Source organism: Prunus persica, chromosome G3 (assembly GCF_000346465.2).
Source record: "Prunus persica cultivar Lovell chromosome G3, Prunus_persica_NCBIv2, whole genome shotgun sequence".
Lineage (NCBI taxonomy): Eukaryota > Viridiplantae > Streptophyta > Magnoliopsida > Rosales > Rosaceae > Prunus > Prunus persica.
This window is the reverse complement of record NC_034011.1, coordinates 25317541-25337392: the sequence shown is the minus strand read 5'-3', so window position 1 is coordinate 25337392 and position 19852 is coordinate 25317541. Positions and strand designations below refer to the sequence as shown.

Below are 19852 nucleotides of genomic sequence, written 5' to 3'. Positions count from 1 at the left end.
TGTGAGGATTTGGGTAAGTGATAAACATATAGAAGACAAGATATACGTGGTTCACCCGAACGATGGGCTACGTCCACGGAGAATAGTGTTCTCATTATGATAATGTTTGTTTACATTTGTACAAGAGGATTAGACCCAAATATAAAGATAACAAGTGAGAAGCCTAGGATAGAGATGGATCCAGAAGAGAGAGTCCCTTTCTCATAGGAGAGTAGTCTTCTTTTATAGGTGAGGGGGAGTCTCCATCTCTTGTAGTTTTTCGATGTGGGACTCCTCTTGCTTTGCTTAGAGTTGTGATTTGTGGTGATGCTTCTTTGGCTAAGGTGATGACCTCTCAAAGCATGGCACTCGAATGATCTAGCCTAGCTAGTTGCTCGGTCAGTTATGGTACAAACAACCTCTTGAAGATATGTGACGTTAGTCTTTGTGTCATACTCAAGATGTCAATTATATGTTCATTACTTTATGTCATTAACAACTTTAACTAGTAGATCGTTTCGTGGACAATTTTTGTATGTGCTTTATCAATTATCATCCTTACTTATTGAAGTTTTTTCGGGGAGTTTAGTAGCACACATAACATTTTTAATTGGGTTATTTACTGAAGTGGTCCTTAAATTTATACCCGAGTTGTATTTTGGTCTCTCAATCCGTTTAAATGGTCCACAAACTCTTTATTAATCGGTGCGTTGGTCCTACCCTTACAGTTTCTGTTACCCAGCACCCCATCTAGGCGAACCCAATCTATCCATGATGTCCAAATGCACCAGTTCAAGCAGAAAAAAATGTTGAAGAAGAAGAAGGTGGGAGAGGGATAGAGGTTTTTTTTTTTTATTGTTTTATTTTTCAGTTTTTAATTTATTTACTATTTTATTGAATTGGATTGTTTTACCCGTATATTTGATGGCAACATTGAAGAATGTAATGGTAAGACCAATGCGCGGATTAATAAAGAGTTGGTGGACCATTTGAACAAATAATTTAGTTGATGGACCAAAATGCAACTCGGGTATAAATTTGAAGACCACTTCAGTAAATAACCCAATTTTATTTGGCATGACCTAATCTCCTCTCTTTGGGAGCACCCTGGACCAGGACCAGCTAGTCAACAGAATCAAACAAAAAAGAAACCATGCGACGAATCGTCATCTTTCCATGTTGGCCTTCTATGATTTCAGCTGGCATTACAAGTTGAATGACATGCCAAACCCAAAATCTTGGAAACCATTTTTTCCAATCAGAAGTTGCCAATACGTTAGAAACTTACACAGATTTGGTAGCTAGACATGTAATACGAGATTCTTTTTCCTTTGTCTATATTTGGCGTAATTGCTCTGCACATTCACCAGCCAAGTGGGAAGGGCTGCGCTCTGCATATTATTAACCCGGAAAGGGGGAAGGGTTATGCTTTTCCATCGTTAGTCAAGACAGTGACCTGATGTTTGTCAAATTTGGTGGGCTTCGAACGATCAATTAAGCAAGCTTCCTCTTGGTTTCTTTTAGTCAATGAAATATAGTTTTTTTTAAAACACTGGGAAATTGGGTGGGTCATAACATAACTAAATTTCCAAGCTGAGTCTCTTCTATATAAACCAAACCTTGTCTTTCGTCTTCGTAAGAACAACCCTAACCTTCAACAGTTAATTTCCAAAAGAAGAGAGAGACTGCAGAGGAAGATGATAATGAGGATAGGGGAAATGGGGGCTCAACTGGGCTCAGTCATTGCCAGTGTCATGTTTGTGTACACTATTTTTCGACAATACCTTCCCCCTCAATTTCGCTACTATGTCGATAAATATCGCCACAAATTAGTGAAACTTTTCTACCCTTACATCCAAATCATCTTTGATGAGAACACCAACGAGTTTCGCCGACGCAGCGAAGTCTATTCTGCCATCCAAAGCTACCTCAGCACCAAGTCTTCGACAAATGCGAGACGTCTAAAAGCTCATGATGTCAAAGACAGCAAGTCTGTGGTCCTTGCCATAGACGACCATGAAGAAGTGACTGATGAATTTCAAGGCATTAAAGTCTCGTGGGTGTTGGTGAAAAGAGAGACTCGACAGACTTCATTTTCTTTCTACCCTCAGTCTGATGAGAAGCAGCATTATAAGCTCACCTTCCACAGACGCCATCGAAATGTCGTCACAGGGGCTTATCTTGCTCACGTGATCAAAGAGGGGAAAGCAATAACAGTTGGCAACAGACAACGAAAGCTTAACGTGAACAATCCTTCCCAGAATTGGTACACATACAGAGGGACAATGTGGAGCCATGTAGTCTTTGAGCACCCGGCAACATTTGAGACCTTGGCCTTGCACCCCAAAAAGAAGGAAGAGATTGTCAATGACCTCATCAAGTTCAGCAAGGGGAAAGAGTATTATGCGAAAATCGGCAAGGCTTGGAAGCGCGGCTATCTCCTTTATGGGCCACCAGGCACTGGAAAGTCTACCATGATTGCTGCCATGTCGAACCTCATGAACTACGACGTCTATGATCTCGAATTAACGACGGTGAAGGATAACACGGAGCTGAGGAAGCTACTTATTGACACGCCTAGTAAGTCTATTATCGTGATTGAGGACATTGATTGCTCGCTTGATCTTACCGGTCAGCGGAAGAAGAAAAAGGAGAAGGATGAGGAGGATAATGAAGAAAAGGATCCAGTTAAGAAAAAGATGGAAAAAGAAGAGAGCCAACCAAGCAAGGTTACTCTTTCTGGGCTGTTGAACTTTATTGATGGGATTTGGTCAGCTTGTGGAGGGGAAAGACTGATTGTGTTCACTACTAATTATGTGGACAAACTTGATCCTGCTCTCATAAGAAGAGGAAGAATGGACAAGCACATAGAATTGTCCTACTGCTGCTATGAAGCATTCAAAGTGCTTGCCAGGAACTATTTGGATTTAGAGTCGCATGAGTTGTTCGAAACCATTGAGCGTTTGTTGGGGGAAACCAATATGACTCCTGCTGATGTTGCAGAGAATTTGATGCCCAACTCTGTCACGGAGGAGGCAGACTCTTGCTTGAAGAACTTGATTGAAGCTATTGAGACTGCAAAGGAGGAGGCAAGAAAGAAGGCTGAGGAAGAAGAAGCAAGTAAGAAGGCAGAGGAAGAAGCAAAACTTAAGGCAGAGAAAGAAGAGGAGGAGAAAGAGAAGGAGAAAGAGCAGTCTGCTAAAGATAAAGTGAAATGTAACGGAACATCAGCCAAAGAAGGAGATGTAAAATGAATCGAACATCAGCTGAAACGAGTGAAAGAAAACAGACTCTGCCATCGAAGGAAGAGAGTGAATAGTATCTGCATAATTTTAACCTTTCTTACATATTCTTACATATTGTAATAAGAAGACAGAGGCCGCGCCCTGATCAATCTGTGTTTTTCTTAATGTGTCTAGCCACATATGCATTTTTAATTTCATGCTAAGCTAAGCTTTAAGTTTTAACAACTGTTTTTTTCCTCCTTTTAACTGCGTCTACTTATTAATATTTCCTTCTGGATACTACTTGTCTCCTTACATATAAGGAGATACTCTTCCTTTATACGAATCACAGTTTGACACGTATGCAAAAATAATTCATCACAAATACAAAAAGAAAAATTTATGCACACATGTCACACTGCTATTCGCAAAAATGTAACAATTCCTACTTGCCTGGTAAGGAGGGACGTATTTTCCTTTCCTTCTTATTCGCCAAACATTTTGGTTCATGATTCACTTTTGATCGAAGATGCATTTTCTTTTCCAAATTTCCCTCGACTATAATTCAAACTGAAGGGAAACTGCGTAGAAAAGAATGTGTATAATGCTGAATTGAAGGGTTGTGACATCATTGTTAATATGATGTTAATGATGTCACGGAACAGATAATTTCCATTTGGGTTAACCCATCGAGCAAGAAAACGAGTCCACGTCTGCACACAGCCTTTGCCGACTTCTGGCATTGAGACAAAATCTACCAGTCAATTTTGGACCAGAAATGTTTGATGGTATTCACACAGAATAATTAATACCGACTCACGCCAAGGCCTTTTCCAACAAAAATATATTAAAATAATCTTCACCAAAGTATACAAATTGTAGCATACATAGATACATACATCATCTCAGAAAAACAAGAAGATACAGAGGCCAAGAAAGAAGAGGCAAAGTTGCAAACATGGTTCCAGCAGACATGTTTGCTCATCTTGGATCCACGATTGGAGGCTTGATGTTTGTGTGGGCAATCTTTCAACAATACTTTCCTTATGAACTTCGGCGGCACATCGAAAAATACTCGCAGAGATTGGTGGGTTATGTGTATCCTTACATCCAAATCACATTCAATGAGTTTACAGGGGAGCGTCTCATGCGCAGCGAGGCTTATTCTGCCATCGAGAACTATCTGAGCTCCAAATCTTCCACCCAAGCGAAGCGGCTCAAGGCTGATATCAAGAACAACCAGTCCCTTGTTCTGAGTATGGATGACCATGAGGAGGTCTCTGATGAGTTCAAGGGAGTCAAAGTCTGGTGGGCTTCAGGCAAAAACATTTCCAAGCAGCAGACTTTTTCATACACTCCCCTCAATGATGAGAAAAGGTACTACAAGCTCAATTTCCATAAAGGGCAGAGGGAGCTCATAATTGGGCCTTACCTAACCCATGTCTTGAAAGAGGGCAAAGCCATTAGGGTCAGAAATAGGCAGAGAAAGCTTTATACCAACAATGGCTCACATTGGAGCCATGTGGTGTTTGAGCACCCAGCAACATTTAAGACACTTGCCATGGAGCCAGAGAAGAAGCAGGACATCATTGATGATTTAATGGCATTCAGCAAAGCAGAAGAGTTTTATGCAAGTATTGGGAGGGCATGGAAGAGAGGGTACCTTCTTTATGGCCCACCAGGTACTGGGAAGTCCACCATGATTGCTGCCATGGCCAATCTTTTGGGCTATGATCTTTATGATCTTGAATTGACTGCAGTCAAAGACAACACTGAGCTGAGGAGGCTGTTGATTGAAACATCAAGCAAGTCCATTATTGTAATTGAAGACATTGATTGTTCACTTGATCTGACAGGCCAAAGGAGGAAGAGAAAAGAGAAAGTGGAAGAGGATGAAGAGAAAGATCCAAGGGAAAAGCTGGCAAAAGAGGAAAGGGAAACAAAACCCAGCCAAGTGACTCTTTCTGGGCTTCTGAATTTCATTGATGGGCTCTGGTCAGCTTGCCGTGGAGAGAGACTGATAGTCTTCACAACCAATTATGTGGAGAAACTTGATGCTGCTCTCATCAGGAAAGGAAGGATGGACAAGCACATAGAATTGTCATACTGCAACTTTGAATCATTCAAGGTGCTGGCTAGGAACTACCTCAAGCTTGAAGCACACCATTTGTTTCCCAAAGTTCGTGGGTTGCTGGAGCAAACCAATATGACTCCAGCTGATGTTGCAGAGCATTTGATGCCCAAGTCCCTTGCTGGGGTTGCTGAAAACTGCCTACACAATCTGATCCAAGCTCTTGAACAGGAAATAGAGAATGGGAAGCTGAAAGCTGAGGAAGAAGGGAAAGAGAAGAAATCAGCAGCAGAAGAAAAAGATCAAGACACAGAAGCATCATCTGATAGAAAATGAGAGGAAGAAAATTGGATTTTGGATTTGGGAAAAATAAAGGGTTTTGTCTCGTGCAAAGAGTAGTGTATTTATCATTCTAACTCCACATGAGTTTTCATAAAACAACCAATTTCACCTATTTCCTAAGGTGGAAAACCAATTTCACCTATTTCCTAAGGTAGAAATTGGGTCTTGCATTTTCATTTTTGTATCCATGTCCCATATAGATTCCCCACCAAGTTTATGGCTGCATATTTATCAGAAGTAACAATAATGCAAGGCCCCTATTCAGACAAAACTAACTGCACTTGGCATTTCAACAAACACCTGACGCTCTGTTATTAGAGAAAAAGTGCAAAACTTGCATCATTTGGGCAGACAAACACTTGATTTCAGAACGCAAATCCAAAGAAGCAGGACAAGCCTAGACACAAAGCTCCGGAAAACAAGTGGGAATAGGCATGGAAAAAGTGGAACAGAGTAAAAATTTGGGGCTAAAAATCCCCCAACCGAAAGCATAAACTTGAAGCCAATTTGTTATACTATGAATCGATGGAATTTAAAAACTTACATGAAACTGCAAGATTTCTATAGTGAGGCCGTTATATGAGGTGCTATTTCTTAGCTGTTAAATCAAATTGGTTAGTATGATCTAACGATTAAAAGATATGACCTCACTTAAGAACGATTCCAGCGGCCTTGGGCAAGGGGGGCCCTAGGCCCAAAAAGGGCTTCCAGCGGGCAAATGCTACCAGGGCTGTTGGTGGGCTCCATAAGCCTGGGCTGGCCCTCAGGTAAAACCAGCTCTTGCTCTGTCCTGTGTTTGCTGACGTCAGAGATGATGTCAGCAACCAAAAAAAATAAAAAATAAAAAACTAAATATTTTGTCATGACAAATGAGTGGAAGTGCTATAAGGCCCTCACTATAAAATGACTCCATGAAACTGAGCCGCGTTGATTTCCACAGTCCCAAGTGATGATCTTTCACTTTGTACTTGGTCATGGAGACAAAATTTAGGGTTTTTAATGCACGGCCCAGAATGCTTTATTGGGCCTTATGTCCAGAATGTATTAGGTGGCCTGTTGTCTTTTTATTGGGCCTTTATAAACTAAAATGGGCCCAAATTCCTTGTTGGCTGACTTGCATATTACTGAAACAAAATAACAAAAAATGTTTCTTCTGAGAAATGGTTCAATTTGGTGTTTGATCCAATTTTATTATAATCTTCTTCTTAACCTTCTTCGGTATATGTATCATCCTAATTAATAATAAAATTAGGGCTGGAAACGATTCGGTCCGAACCGTGCAGCCCATACCAAAGACGGACCGACCGACCGGCGGTATGCCCATAATTTATATATCTCAATTTGGAGTCTATAGAATACCTTCATATGTTAGGTTTTTCTACAATATAAGAAATTACCTTTACATTTGCCTTGAGTTAATTAATCTACTAGTTAATTCAAACGCATGCTCAAGGTTAATTAATTGAGAGCATCCAGCTCACATCGCATATTAATAAGCTGGAAACTCACAAGGAATTTACAGAGTTCATGATTTCCATAAGGGAAAAATCTGACAAGCTACGTTGAAATTAGAAAGAGACACCAATTACTCCGAACTCACCCTCCTTGATAAAGTAATTCTATCATGACAGCTATAGCTAATTGGCCCAGCTATGATGGTACAAGTTTTCAGTAATGTTTTTCTCCTATCGTTGAGGTTCTCTTAAAAATCAAAAACCCAGTGTAAAGCAACCAAGAAACACAAGAACTAGTCCAAGCCAGACTAGAATGCATGACTCAGACTAGCTAGCTGCCCCCGCAACAAAGACAAGACTCTTAACAGATCTTTCCATTTCTTTTGACTGGAGGCTATATGCTTGAAACAAAGTCGTGGAATTTAATTACGGGGTGAAGGTCTCCAGGAAATTGTCCTTGTAATTTTCATAATTTTTCGATTGGACGAAATGAACTTGTAAGTTACTAGAGAGTTTCTGATGCGTGGTTGGTTAGGCAATGTTCAACATTTTGAACCCTTGATTTGAAGAAAGATTAATTAATCAGAATAGTCTAATTTGTCTCGTTTTCTGCGTTAATCTTTGGGAGGCAAAGCCCTCGCAAACTAGAAGCAACTTCATGGCATTGTTTAGGTAATTTCCTGATATATATTTGTGGAAAAACCTTACATTCTCTGAGCTCATAGAGAACCCTGGCCTGACTATAAATAGAGAGGCCCTGAAACCATGAAGAGAGCAACAAAGAAGAGATAAAAGAGGTTGAGGGGTTCATGTCGCAGGAGAGATGGCACGGGAGCTGTGCTCTCTAATTGGCAGCAGCAAGCATCTTCCATCTTCCTGTGACATGAACCCCTCTATTTCTTTCTGCAACTCTACCTAATTTAATTTCTCATGGTGTAGATCTAACACTCTCCAAATTGAGAGAGAGAGAGAGAGAGAGAGAGAGAGAGAGAAGAAAAGTTGAGGGATTTATGTTCGCAGGAGAGATGGCACTGTCTGTGGTGCAACTAGCTACCAGCAGATGGTGTCATCCCTCCTGTGACCAGAAAACCCTATAACTTGTAAAACTTTGATCCTTCTCTGCAAGTGATATATCTAAACAGGAGGCCAAAGCGAGAAAATGGTATATATCTATTAATTGTGTTCTCTATCTTTAATAATTGCATCTGGGTCTAATTCATCCATTCATCATCTTCTTAATAATATTTTCCTAACTTTCTTATTCTCTTTGTTAGACTTTTTCTTGCTAAACTCGGCCACAGCCAGTGCAATTAATTTAATGAAGTTGCCCCTTCATCAAAGGGTGCTTCTCTGATCCCTTCATCAAAGGGTGCTTCTCTGATCCCTTCATCAACGGATGCTTTTCTGACCCCTTCATCGAAGGGTTCTTCTCTGATCATCAGCTGGCTGCTGATTTTTAAAATCCATCAGGCTTGGATTTTGACAACCAGCAGACCAGTCTGAGCACGTGTTATATAATTATACAATATAGATATGAGTCTTCCTGTGCAGACTTATAATCTAATAACCCAAGTGTGTATATATAATTATATGGTTGTGTTCTAGTGATAGAACAACTAACAAACGTAGGGTCAAGAGAATTAATTAAGGCATCATATAATTTTGTTTACATTGATGAGCATGTATACCTACCGCAACTGGTCCAAAATATATAATAATATATAGTTTATGAAAAACCGATTTATATATTGTCTTGTCTTGATCACAGGTTACATCCAGCCCAAATCAATATCTGTGGTATGTGGCTATTAGTACTCTTTTCCTCAAGTGGGTACCGCTTTTGCCTCATCATTTTCTAGTAGTGCATATTCGATGGACTCGACCAACTTGAAACTTTTATGAGGATATAGAACTAGAAGTTTTATACTAAAACGTTACAAAAAAAATTATCTCTAAAATCATGGCAGGTTTGGTACCTCGTTCTCATTGTCATGATTTTAAAGGTAACCTTTGTAACGTTTCAAAAAAAATCTGTCCTGGTAATTTTCTTTAGGATTTTATGCCGTCAGTCAAGGTGTGGACCAAAGGTTAAAATAAGATCATATTTGTACCTTTATTGGGCATGTGATGTTGAATATGAAGTTTCACGTGTGAAGGGAGAGACTCAGAGACTCCTCCAAATGAACAGGTAGTCAGTGGCCGTCGTGGACTCTCCTGTGGATCTCTCTGACTTCATGTGCTGGCACCTGCGAGACTCTAATTATTACAAGGAATAATCAAACAACCCACTAATTAAGAATCAATATACAACGTTAATTATTATTATTTTATTATTAATTTTGAGCTTATAAATGTAAGTACGAGGAGGTGTGGAAAGGTAAGGTCCAAAAGTATATTGAAAGGGAAATGAAGAAAGGAAGTGTAGGGAGTCTTGTCGCAGGAGGGACGGCACTGCAGGCTGCAGCCTCCTTGCTTTGCTTGGTGCTTGGTGCTTGGTGCTTGGTGTTGGTGGTGTGCTTTGTTAACCTAATGCTCTGCTTGCTAGTGCCGTCGCTATGCGACCAGATACCCTGCAACTTCTGCATGCAGCTTCTTGATTGATTAAAGCCTTGGAAAAGGTACACACAACAAACTCCATTTCTACACCCTGAATTATATCTAGCTCTATACCAACAATCAATATAAACCTAGTAAATTAATTGGTGTCATTTTCAACATGATTTCATGTTCTGCAAAATATATATAACATCATCAAATGAAGCTTGACCCTGTCCAAATATGATTGTTTTAGCAGATAATGCTACATTATTGTTAATTACAGGAGGTCTACTGAGATGATCGCCTTATCATCGATCTAACCACTAAAATCAGGACTAATTAAGTTCCATCAATCATTAGAGTTACGTAACGAGAGATGTGAGACACCATAAATATATTACTGATCAATAAAAATAATAACAGTATGTTTGCAGATGGGTTCATCTCACTCACAGCTGTTTTGCGTTGACAAATTTCGTGAACAGATCATCAAATTCATATATATATATATATATGTGTGTGTGTGTCCCCTTATCCATGACCATGAGACTTGGTAATGGAATGCTACTAGTAGTTCCCTAACTCCAATATTACCTACCTTATAATAATTTTGTAAAGAGCGAGAAATTTGGAGTTTATGTTTGCCCCTTATGATTAGGGGTCGCATGTATATATATTTATAGTTTAAGAATTAAGTACTGGTACTATATATTAATTAAAGATATATATAGTACTATACGGCTTTAATTAAAGATATATATGGTACTATATATTAACTAAAGATATACATGTACTGTATGTCTATATAACACTCTCAAAATCCCTATTTCTCGTAAATGTAAGAATTCAAAACATACAATTCTAAAATGAAGAGAGAGATCATATATATCATCAAATTCGTAGGGGCTTCTGTCGTAGGAGAGATGGCGCCAAATGCAATCATATTGGTTTGGTACTAATTATGGTAGAATTAAAGCTAAGCCAATTTGGGCACCGGGTTTCATCTCTCCTCGACTGAAGCCCCTCACTTTGATCATCGCCAACTGGGAAAAGAAAACAACCCCCAGCTTTATTCATTTCTAATTCCAAGCTTGAGAAAGATCAAGGTGAAGTATACTATATATCTTTTTTGTTCCTTTTTTTGGTTTCGAATTTTGGATTTTATTTCTCAACTAAACCTCTTCTTGGATCATGGTATATGCAAAGGGAAAGGATAAAAGAAATTAGGTACCTCAAGATCCAAGCCGAGGCCAAATGCACCTTTGTTTATCTTCTCCTTTTAGCTTGATCAGGCCACCTCCGTCGTCCACTTCTGTTCTACATTCGTGCCGAAAAACGCATGGCCAGAAGACGAGGGTTTCATCTTACTTGTTGTGAAGTTGATGACTTGAAGGCTGAAGGAAGGGTGAGCTGATTGAGGATCTTCCTGCTCACAAGATATATGTTCACCACAAAATTTAGTCGTTTGTATTGTGGCTGTATGAAATTAATTAATAACTAAAAATTATTAAAGCCTGCACCTGCACCTGCACCTGATCTTATTCTATTATCTCTTTTATATTTAAGCCAGCTATCCAGCTATCGTTTGGGGATTAAAGCCAACCCCATTTTCTCTTTGTTTAATTAAGATTTGAACGCATATAATTAATTTTTAAAATTTATTTTGTTGAGGCATTTAGGGCATGTTTGGTATTCAACTTGAATCTAATTTTTTAAACTCAAAAAGAGAATTTAAGTCCAAAACAAAGAAAAGCTATTTGGTAACCTTATTGTTTAAAACTCAAACTCAAGAACAACTAAAAAAACACTCTCATTATTAAAAACAAAAAACATCTGTTTTTTTTTTTTTAAACAACCCACAAGTTCTCAAATTTTTAAAAATTTAAAAATAATTTTAAGTTGCATACCAAATAAATTTTTAAATCTTAAAAATAGATTTAAAAACTCCTTATTAAAACTAAAAAAAAATTAAAATTTTGAGTTCCCTATTCAAATATATCCCTTATTTTGTCTATGTTTCCAAATTCACTGTAGCCCCCATCCGATCTACTTCAATCCAATCCAATGTCAAATATCGTGAAGGCACTTTGTCTTGCATGATTCAATCAAATAATGATCGATCCATCCATCTGGCATCTAGGGTACAATGATTCATGACAGGCTTTTTGGGGTTTCTATTTCTAGGTTCTAGAGTTTCTCTCTCTAGGTGGCTGCTTTCCCCAGCACCATCCCCATTGCCATTTGCTTTTTTTTTTTATGTCATTCATAATCCAAAAAGCTTGTCTCGATTGATCGAACATGGAGATGGAGGGCCATTGGAGAAATAAATACGGTGGTTGTTTATAATTAGGTGCCCTACAGAAGCAATATGATGGAATTAGAAAATTGTGTGAAGGTGGGCCCCTATTGCTTCAATTCAAGGAAATGTGTTTGAATTGCCCTACCAATCATTACATATGAAAGCTTGTGAGATTTTTGTCATAAATAATGTAAGGCACACAGGGAGAATTAATTTGCAAACAAAAATAAGAAGTTAGCCTAGCAGTAGCAGACACATATGGAGAGGAGGGGCTAGCCTACCAAAAATACCTAAAACCACAAAAATCAAAGCTAGCCAATATAGAAAATAAATTAAAAGGGTCATTAGGGGTAGAGGGAGAGAGAGGCAATGGTGTTATATCAATGAAAATTTATATGAAACATTTTAAAGGGTCACATTTTATTTCAAGTTAGGCCAATGAATATTACGCTTAGTGGTAAAGGATCTATTAATGTTGTGATTTGAAATAATTATTTTTTCATGCAAGGTTTTGAGTTTGAGTCATAACATTCACGTAGTATGTGTGAGTTATTATCCTTTCTCTCAATAAAAAATTTACGACTGGTAGAAGAAAACCACTAAATCATTAATTAATTTGTATATACCTATAATATTTTGGGATGAATAAATATGATTGTTTGGCTCGACAAAACTTGTACGATGCCTCCTTCCACATAAGTGCATTTTCTGCTTTGCGTGTAATAAGGCTCTGTTTCAGAAAGATTTGGTCAATAACTGTTGTCTCTCTGCTGTTTTCAAATCCATCCATGATGAAATTCGAATGGCTTATAAATTATTAGGTAGGTATCGGCTAGCTTGCGTTTTGTATGCTTTATTTGTTTTGATAGGCAGGCACAGTTAAAGGGGTGCATTGAGTGATTCCAAATCATTGTTTTTCTAAGTGCAGATCCCACCACAATAATGGCTCCAATCCAAGTCACCTATGTATTTGAGCGTCGGTGCTCCCAATTGTTAATACAAGTGTAGATTCTACAATTTATATCAACGACCGTAAGTCATTCACGTGTTGCAAATCGACCATATATCCATCCACGTGTATAGCTAGGTAAGTTGTACTTAGCATAGCACGCAATAATTTTTAATCAGAATTGATTTATACATTGAACTTGTGATTAAAATTTTGCTCGTTGCAGCCAAACCTAATGGGGGATGTCATGTCCCTTTCCAAACTTTTAACATGCACTAGTGTCCCTACAACCAAATTTTAAGAAGAACAGGAAATAAAGCTATACTATTTTGTCTTATTTTATTTCCCTTTCAGTTTGAAAGCTGGAGAGCTGAGGTGGTTCGATGAATCCAATAATTTTAGAGTGCTGTTATTTTTACTCACCTGTTTTATTTTTCCACACATCTTATTTTAGAACTTTTAAAGACAAATTTAACCTCATTATAAAATGACTTAAAAGGACTTAAGAAAAAAAAAAAACGCAGACTATGTTCTCACGTAACCCTATCGTTTGACAGAAAGAGAAAAAAACACAAGAAAGCTATGACTCCTAGCTCATGATTCCTCTTATGACTTTTCAGTGCTCAGAACTCAATTCTCAAATAATTTTCTTCTCTTTTCTATTCATTCAATCAAATTGTTTATGAGGGAGAAAACAACAGGAGAATGGATGTTGAAGAGAACGATTTTGGCGAAAAGGTAAGGAAGTCCAATTTGAACAGAATTTCTAAGATCTTTACAATTACTTAAAGCATTGGGAGATCAGTATTTCTTGGACTCTGATTTTTTTTCTTAAACAAATTAAAAATATGAAAACCTGAGGATGAACTAGTTTCTGTCAATGGACTAGAAAGTTTGGAAGGTGGTAAAGTGGTTGCTGGGTATGTTTAGAAATTGGGGAGCCTGAGCCAGGTTTTGGTTTCAAGGGCTGGTCATTTTTTGCATGCTGACTAGCCATTGTCATTAAATTTTGTGATATGAAGTTGCTTCTTTTATCGTTTTACCACTGTATTACTTACTATTGTTTGCTTTCAAATTTCAAATTTTGTGGAAAATAAGATACAGCAAAAATGAGAGAGAAATGTGTGGGCGTCAGAGAGAGAGAAGACATGAGTAGAGAGAATAAAGGAGAGAGGAAATAAGGTAATAATTAAAAGGGTATTTTAGGAATATTGGTGGGTGAAAAAATATGATTGTGTTTTTTAAAATTTATATAGTAGGTGGGAAGATAAGGTGGATGAGAAAATAGGACAGGTGAGTGGAAATAGCAGCACTCTAATTTTATTTATCTCAAACTAGCATACATCTAGATATTTTCAATTTACTTTTTATTCACTTTTTCATGTAAAACTCATTTGATGTTAATATATAGGGTTATTCGATGTAGACGTACTTGAACTTGCCCCTCAATTGCAATTGGATTCGTGAACTTTTTTTTTGAGGCAATTACATCATTTAACTTCACAAATAGTTCTAATTGGGTCATGCCGTAATAGAATCTGTCAAATTTGACCGTGTGAATGACACTTGCTCTTATTGTGAGGGGTATATTGGAGTTTTCATGATGAGAGGAAAACTAAAAAAATTACATTGCAAAGAAAAAGCCATGGGAGGAGGCAAGAACTTCATAGAAAATCCAACATATGGGTTTGAAGATTATGCCGATATGCTATATTGGTCAGGAAATTAATATGTATACGACGATATATTGGATTGAAAAGTATAGATAGAGAAGAAATTGTACATCACCAACACATAAAAAAGCATGGATCTTGAAGCAGAAGGAAGCAGAGTATGGCCTCGCTGTGGAGGCTGAGATATCAGAGAGTGCTTTGGAAAGCTTAGAGAAGGGAAATGGGGGAGAAGAAAAGAGAGAGCCTTGCAGAACAAGGAGAGACCCCTTGTGCTTCGATTTGAAAGCACCAAACAGAGAGAGTATGTAGCTGGGTTTGCTTGGTCATGGGGCCCACTAGGGTGGCTGAACCCAAGTGAGATTTTCTAAATGGAGATAAGATCAGCTGGGCAAAGTGTTATAGTGGCAGTAAACTTTGTGTTCACTTTTGGTATTGCTCAGTCATTTCTCTCCATGCTTTGTCACTTCACGTATGGGATTTTCTTCTTTTTTGGAGGTTGGGTTATGATGATGACTAGTTTTGTGTACCTCAACCAAGCAGCTCTAAATGTGTGGGTATTCGGGATTATCTAGCGAAGAAGACTTATGGAACTCGAAATGACATTTTTACCCCTCATTTTGACGGACAAATTGACAGACTTGGATGACAGGACCCAATTGGAACTATTTGTGAAGCTAAAGGATGTAATTGTCTCAAAAAAAAGGTTCACGAGCCCAATTGCAACTAGGGGCCAAGTTCAGGAACCTCTATAGTAGATAACCCTAATATATACCTTATAAATTCATTTATACATACAAGTATATACATCACTTGGAGGGATCAAGGGACTTGAAGAATTATGCTTAATTATAAAGGCACTTCAAAAGAGAGACAGATTTTTCACTCTCTCTCCACTCTGAGAATATGTGCCGTGCCAGGGAAAGCCATGGCCTGTCTGGCTCTTGGGGCCTCCATAGCCGTAGGATCATGGGCCTCATGGCATAGGCCGAACAAAATTGAATTATATCCAGATGCAAGTGAATCGATATCATGGCAATCGAGGAAGAAAGAAACAAACCTAAAAACATAACAAGAGAAGACCTAAACAAGTATGAAATATGAATGTGGCAGCGCAGACCTACGAAAGAAACAGCTATACTTGGATCCAAAAGTTGCACAGAATCAGACAAGTTTTCTTTGGATTTCCTATTTCAAATATACATCTTTCCAGTAGCTCTTACACCCCCATCATCGGTTTCAAAACACATTTCACTGCAGCATACGAAATGGCAGGGCATGACAAATACAGTATCCAAAAATTTCAAAGAGCAAAAGTAAATGTGGAAAAGTGCTAACCTACAAATCATCTAAGTGGCAGTCATCAATGAAGGAAGAATCTAGCCAAGTAATTGATACAACTCCACCAAATTCATCACATCCTTGCCTCTCCAAAATTCAGAGGTATGTGCATTCTTTCCTTCTCTTTCAACTATAAGAAATATTATTTCTCTGATCATGCTGTATTCTACTGTCAAGTGTAAACCAACTGAACTTGGCACGGGGAAGCAGTTCCACAAGCAGTTTTGAGTTCTTGTCATTTGCACTGTTTTGATCGGAAATTCTCGTTAGACAATAGAGAGCTGATCAAAACTTCTAGCCGTTTTGCTCCAGGGCTAGGCCTGAGGACTGTAGTGTTACCAACAACAGAGCATGGATCAGACCCATTGTCCCTTTTTCCTATGCACCAACCACCAGGAACAAGCATACCTGGACCCTTAAACAACAACTCAGAATCGATTTTGTCAAGCACTGGATCATCTTGGTGAAACTTTCTTGCAAAGGGAGCCTTGCTGTCAATCATCCTTTGCATGTCTCCAAGGTTGAGGTGGTGAGGGTGTTGCTTTGGAGGGTTGTCCCATGTTATGAAATGCAGATCACTATTCACAGTTGTGTTGCGGAACTCTTGAGCATTACAAATGACGGTGTGGAAGTATCCTTCGGGAGATGATAAAAAGTTTGCATAATACATGAGAACAGTTCGAGGTAGGTTGTCCCATCCCCATATGCAGTAATCAACAAAAGGCTTAGAAAGTGCCATCCACGCAGAACCTATGTGAGAAAGAAGACATTTGGTTAAAATAAAACTTATGGCAACAGGGCATGGTTCTGAATGTAAACCAAGGGAGCAGTTGGAAAGAAGCAACAGGTGGAAAATTGACAGCAAAATTGGCAAATTTCATTACAACACCACATTTTCAAATGTTCAACAAAGGCAAAGGTCTAAAAGGAACTATAATAGAGTGGACGGTGAACTTCTTAAAAAATCTGCAGAGTTAAAAAATTAGCTCCCTAGAGGACCTTTAGAATATAATGGTCCCAGAGAGCGGTGAGGATATAATTTTTTTTTCCCCCTAAAATCAGGGACCACTCCTCAAGATATTCATATGTTTTTATATGTAGAATATAAGAAAATCCCTATTGTTGTATAAAGATATTAAAGTAGTAAGTGAAACAACAAGCATAATATAGGTAAGAGACTCAAATTTTAAAGCAAGCAACGTAGAATCAGATTATGCAGCCAATTCTTTCATGCATCACTGCCAATAAATTGATCATGGTACACGATCCCACATAGTGAGGAAAAAAGCATGCTAAGCTGTTCTTTTATGCCTAATAGAGAACTATGGTCCAAATGCTCATACGCCTGTTATAATTTTCAACTAAGCAGAACAAGAGAGTATAAAAAACACACACACACACACAAGTTGTTTCGTTCCATTCCCCAGATACAGAATTAGGTTTCTAGAGCTGCAAAAGACAGCAGATCAACACAGAGTTGTTACAGAAAGTATTTCCTAAAATGTAACTGTTCTGGGCTCATCAATGTGATGTTCTATCCACTTCGGGATACATGAAATTGAAAAGACATCTTTTCATAACTCAGAAGATGTTCTAGAAATCAGTTTTCCAATAAAATAACCATAGAGGGTTGAGATATATAGCCTCATCCAGTAGATCAAAATTGTTTCAATGGCTTTTTTTAATAGCTCTGGGACATCCTTCTTTCCTTCAGAAGTTGCCTCTGCTTATGCATCTCATGTTTTCTGTGACATCCCAATTCATTTAACATCGCAAAAAACAGAGGCAGGGTATAAATTGACAAACTTTCATTGTCTTCTGCATAGCACTTGAACACCCAGCAAGAAACATTTTTTAAAGACAAAATAACTGTTTACTTCTATACCAATTTTCAAATCTATAGACTACTAAACAAGTTCAAAAAACTGAAAATCCAAACAGAAAAGGACAATGATTTCCATTCCTAACTATACATGTATAAATTTTACATATTTTTGTCATGTTTGGGTTTCTATGTGACATATAAGATTCTATCTTTGCTCTGATGTGCTCTAAGTTAGTACTCCTATTTCATTTCTTATCCAATCAAAATAGAAACTTCGGTTTTAATCATGTTTTATGGTCTAGGGGCATGCTAAAAATTTGTACCTGTAAAGAGTTTGAAAGCTGTTGGCACACTCCTTCGCTGTGTAACCCAAAAAACATCAGCTTTTTTTGTCATATACAACCCTGGATCTACAATTATCGGTTTTGCTCTTTGGTACCTATAAACATGCAGCATTACAAATCGATGAGACAGCTTTACTTATTGAAAAAAAAAGGGGAAAAAACAGAAACTGTATAAATATAGACAACAAAGAAAAGGGGAAGTTGTGCATACTCTTTCCACCCAATGTTGCTAGTATGATCGATGAAATTGAGATCGCGCGGTAAGTATGAGAACGTGTGCAGCAGATCTAATTAACCACAATAATCAAAACCCAGTAACCAATTAGTCAATTTTTTTTCTTTTTTGATAATCAACCAATTAGTCAAATTAGAAACAAAATCAACCAAAGATAGACCAAAATCCCAAAACCAAAACCCAATAGACTCACCATCCTGAGTAACAAGTGGGTAATCAGAAGCACTGAGATTGATAAACCAATCCCAATCGCCGCCTTCCTTCAACAAAATAGCGGCAGCGTGAAGCGTGTTGGCCACCATAGTCGGACCCCTGTAAGTGACGAGATTGGCCTTGGTGATCATCTTCACATTGCCGAACTTTACAAAAACAGGGTGGGTAGAAACGTAATTCTGCAGATCCAGACGCTCCTCGGGCGGTGCCTCGAGGTCCAAGTGAACCACATAGCGGTTGTGAGGGTGGTAAAGGGCTTGAAGGGTCCGCTTGAGCATTTTGCCATCGCCATTGGAGCCGGAGATGAAGTAAGCGAAGCGCGGAGGAGGCGGGAGATAAGAAACGGGCAGTGGGTGGAGCTTGGATTCGATGAAAACGGAGCTGGAGATGGAAAAGGAGCGGTAGAAGGGAAGCAGAGGCGTGCCGTCAGGTGAAGTGAGCGTGGTGAGGAAGAGAAGGAAGAGAGAGACGATGGAGCCTATGGCCAAAGGGAAGATCCATTTGAGCTCCATGGACTGGTGGTGCCTCAGATGCGTGTAATAGCTCTTTAGCTTCTTCATGTGTTCAGCTCCTGAAAACCCAAAATTCCAAATCTCTCTCTCTCTCTCTCTCTGACCCCCCAACTTCCAAAAAGCTTAATTGAGCTGTTTTTAGAGAGAGAGGAGGTTGAAGTTGAAGATGGAGCTTGTTAACATGTGTTTTGCTTGTTGGGAAGGAAAGTGACGGAAAATGATGATTTTTGGTGGGCAGGAGGGAGTTGATTAAATAAGTGATTAGTGACTAGTGAATTGTTTTGTGTTGCTGTTACTGATTTAATCTGCGGTTTGAGATTTTGAGTAACTGAGTTGGGTTAGGGGCTAAGTGATGAGTTTAGAGGGGCTTTGTTTAATGGCTTTGCACATACAGAAGAAGGGTCTTATTAAGGGACAAACGAAACCGAAGTCTACAAAAGTTGCAACATACGTACGCCTAATTTCGCCAACTCGCCGTGACAATAGCGCTAAGTCGCCTAATCCAATTATTACAAAATAGAGGATTTATCTATATATGCGTTTTCTTCAAAAGCTTTCAATTCTACCGGGAATTTAGGAAAGAAATCAAAGCTACCTTACAAGATTTAGGCCTTGTTTGTTAACTTTTTGAAGACTTTTTTTTTTTTTTTGGACAAAACCTTTTTGAAGACTTGCTTTCTGTTTTATAAGGAAAACTATGCGAGTGATTTGTACTCATGTTGACGGTATAAGAATAGTTATTAAACGTCGTTTTCTCGTTTTCGGACTTTAGTTTAAACCGAAAAGAGAAAACAAACTTGAAACAAAATGGGATTCCATTTTTCGGTTTTTCTTGTTGGGATTAATTGTGCGGTTT

At 38.4% G+C, this 19852-nt stretch overlaps 3 protein-coding genes and 2 long non-coding RNA genes across 5 annotated transcripts; 3 read left to right on the top strand and 2 right to left on the bottom strand.

The window, feature by feature from the left end:
• LOC18782001 (AAA-ATPase ASD, mitochondrial) lies at positions 1610 to 3446 on the top strand. Its single transcript, XM_007217150.2, has one exon. The coding sequence runs from the start codon at positions 1677 to 1679 to the stop codon at positions 3231 to 3233; it is 1557 nt and encodes a 518-aa protein (XP_007217212.2). The 5' UTR covers positions 1610 to 1676; the 3' UTR covers positions 3234 to 3446.
• Positions 3831 to 5887, top strand: LOC18782123 (AAA-ATPase ASD, mitochondrial). The gene has a single exon (XM_007215234.2). The coding sequence runs from the start codon at positions 4162 to 4164 to the stop codon at positions 5608 to 5610; it is 1449 nt and encodes a 482-aa protein (XP_007215296.1). The 5' UTR covers positions 3831 to 4161; the 3' UTR covers positions 5611 to 5887.
• On the bottom strand, positions 8697 to 11119 carry LOC109948196. Its single transcript, XR_002270807.1, has 2 exons — positions 10840 to 11119; positions 8697 to 9316 (listed from the first exon to the last, which is right to left on the bottom strand). It is a non-coding gene; the product is annotated as an uncharacterized LOC109948196 (long non-coding RNA).
• Positions 9335 to 11137, top strand: LOC109948197. The gene is made up of 2 exons (XR_002270808.1): positions 9335 to 10714; positions 10815 to 11137. It is a non-coding gene; the product is annotated as an uncharacterized LOC109948197 (long non-coding RNA).
• Positions 15648 to 19457, bottom strand: LOC18781743 (beta-glucuronosyltransferase GlcAT14B). The gene is made up of 4 exons (XM_007215362.2): positions 18465 to 19457; positions 18248 to 18323; positions 18016 to 18131; positions 15648 to 16617 (listed from the first exon to the last, which is right to left on the bottom strand). Exons 1-4 carry the CDS (start codon positions 19042 to 19044, stop codon positions 16103 to 16105), a joined length of 1287 nt encoding a protein of 428 aa, XP_007215424.1. The 5' UTR covers positions 19045 to 19457; the 3' UTR covers positions 15648 to 16102.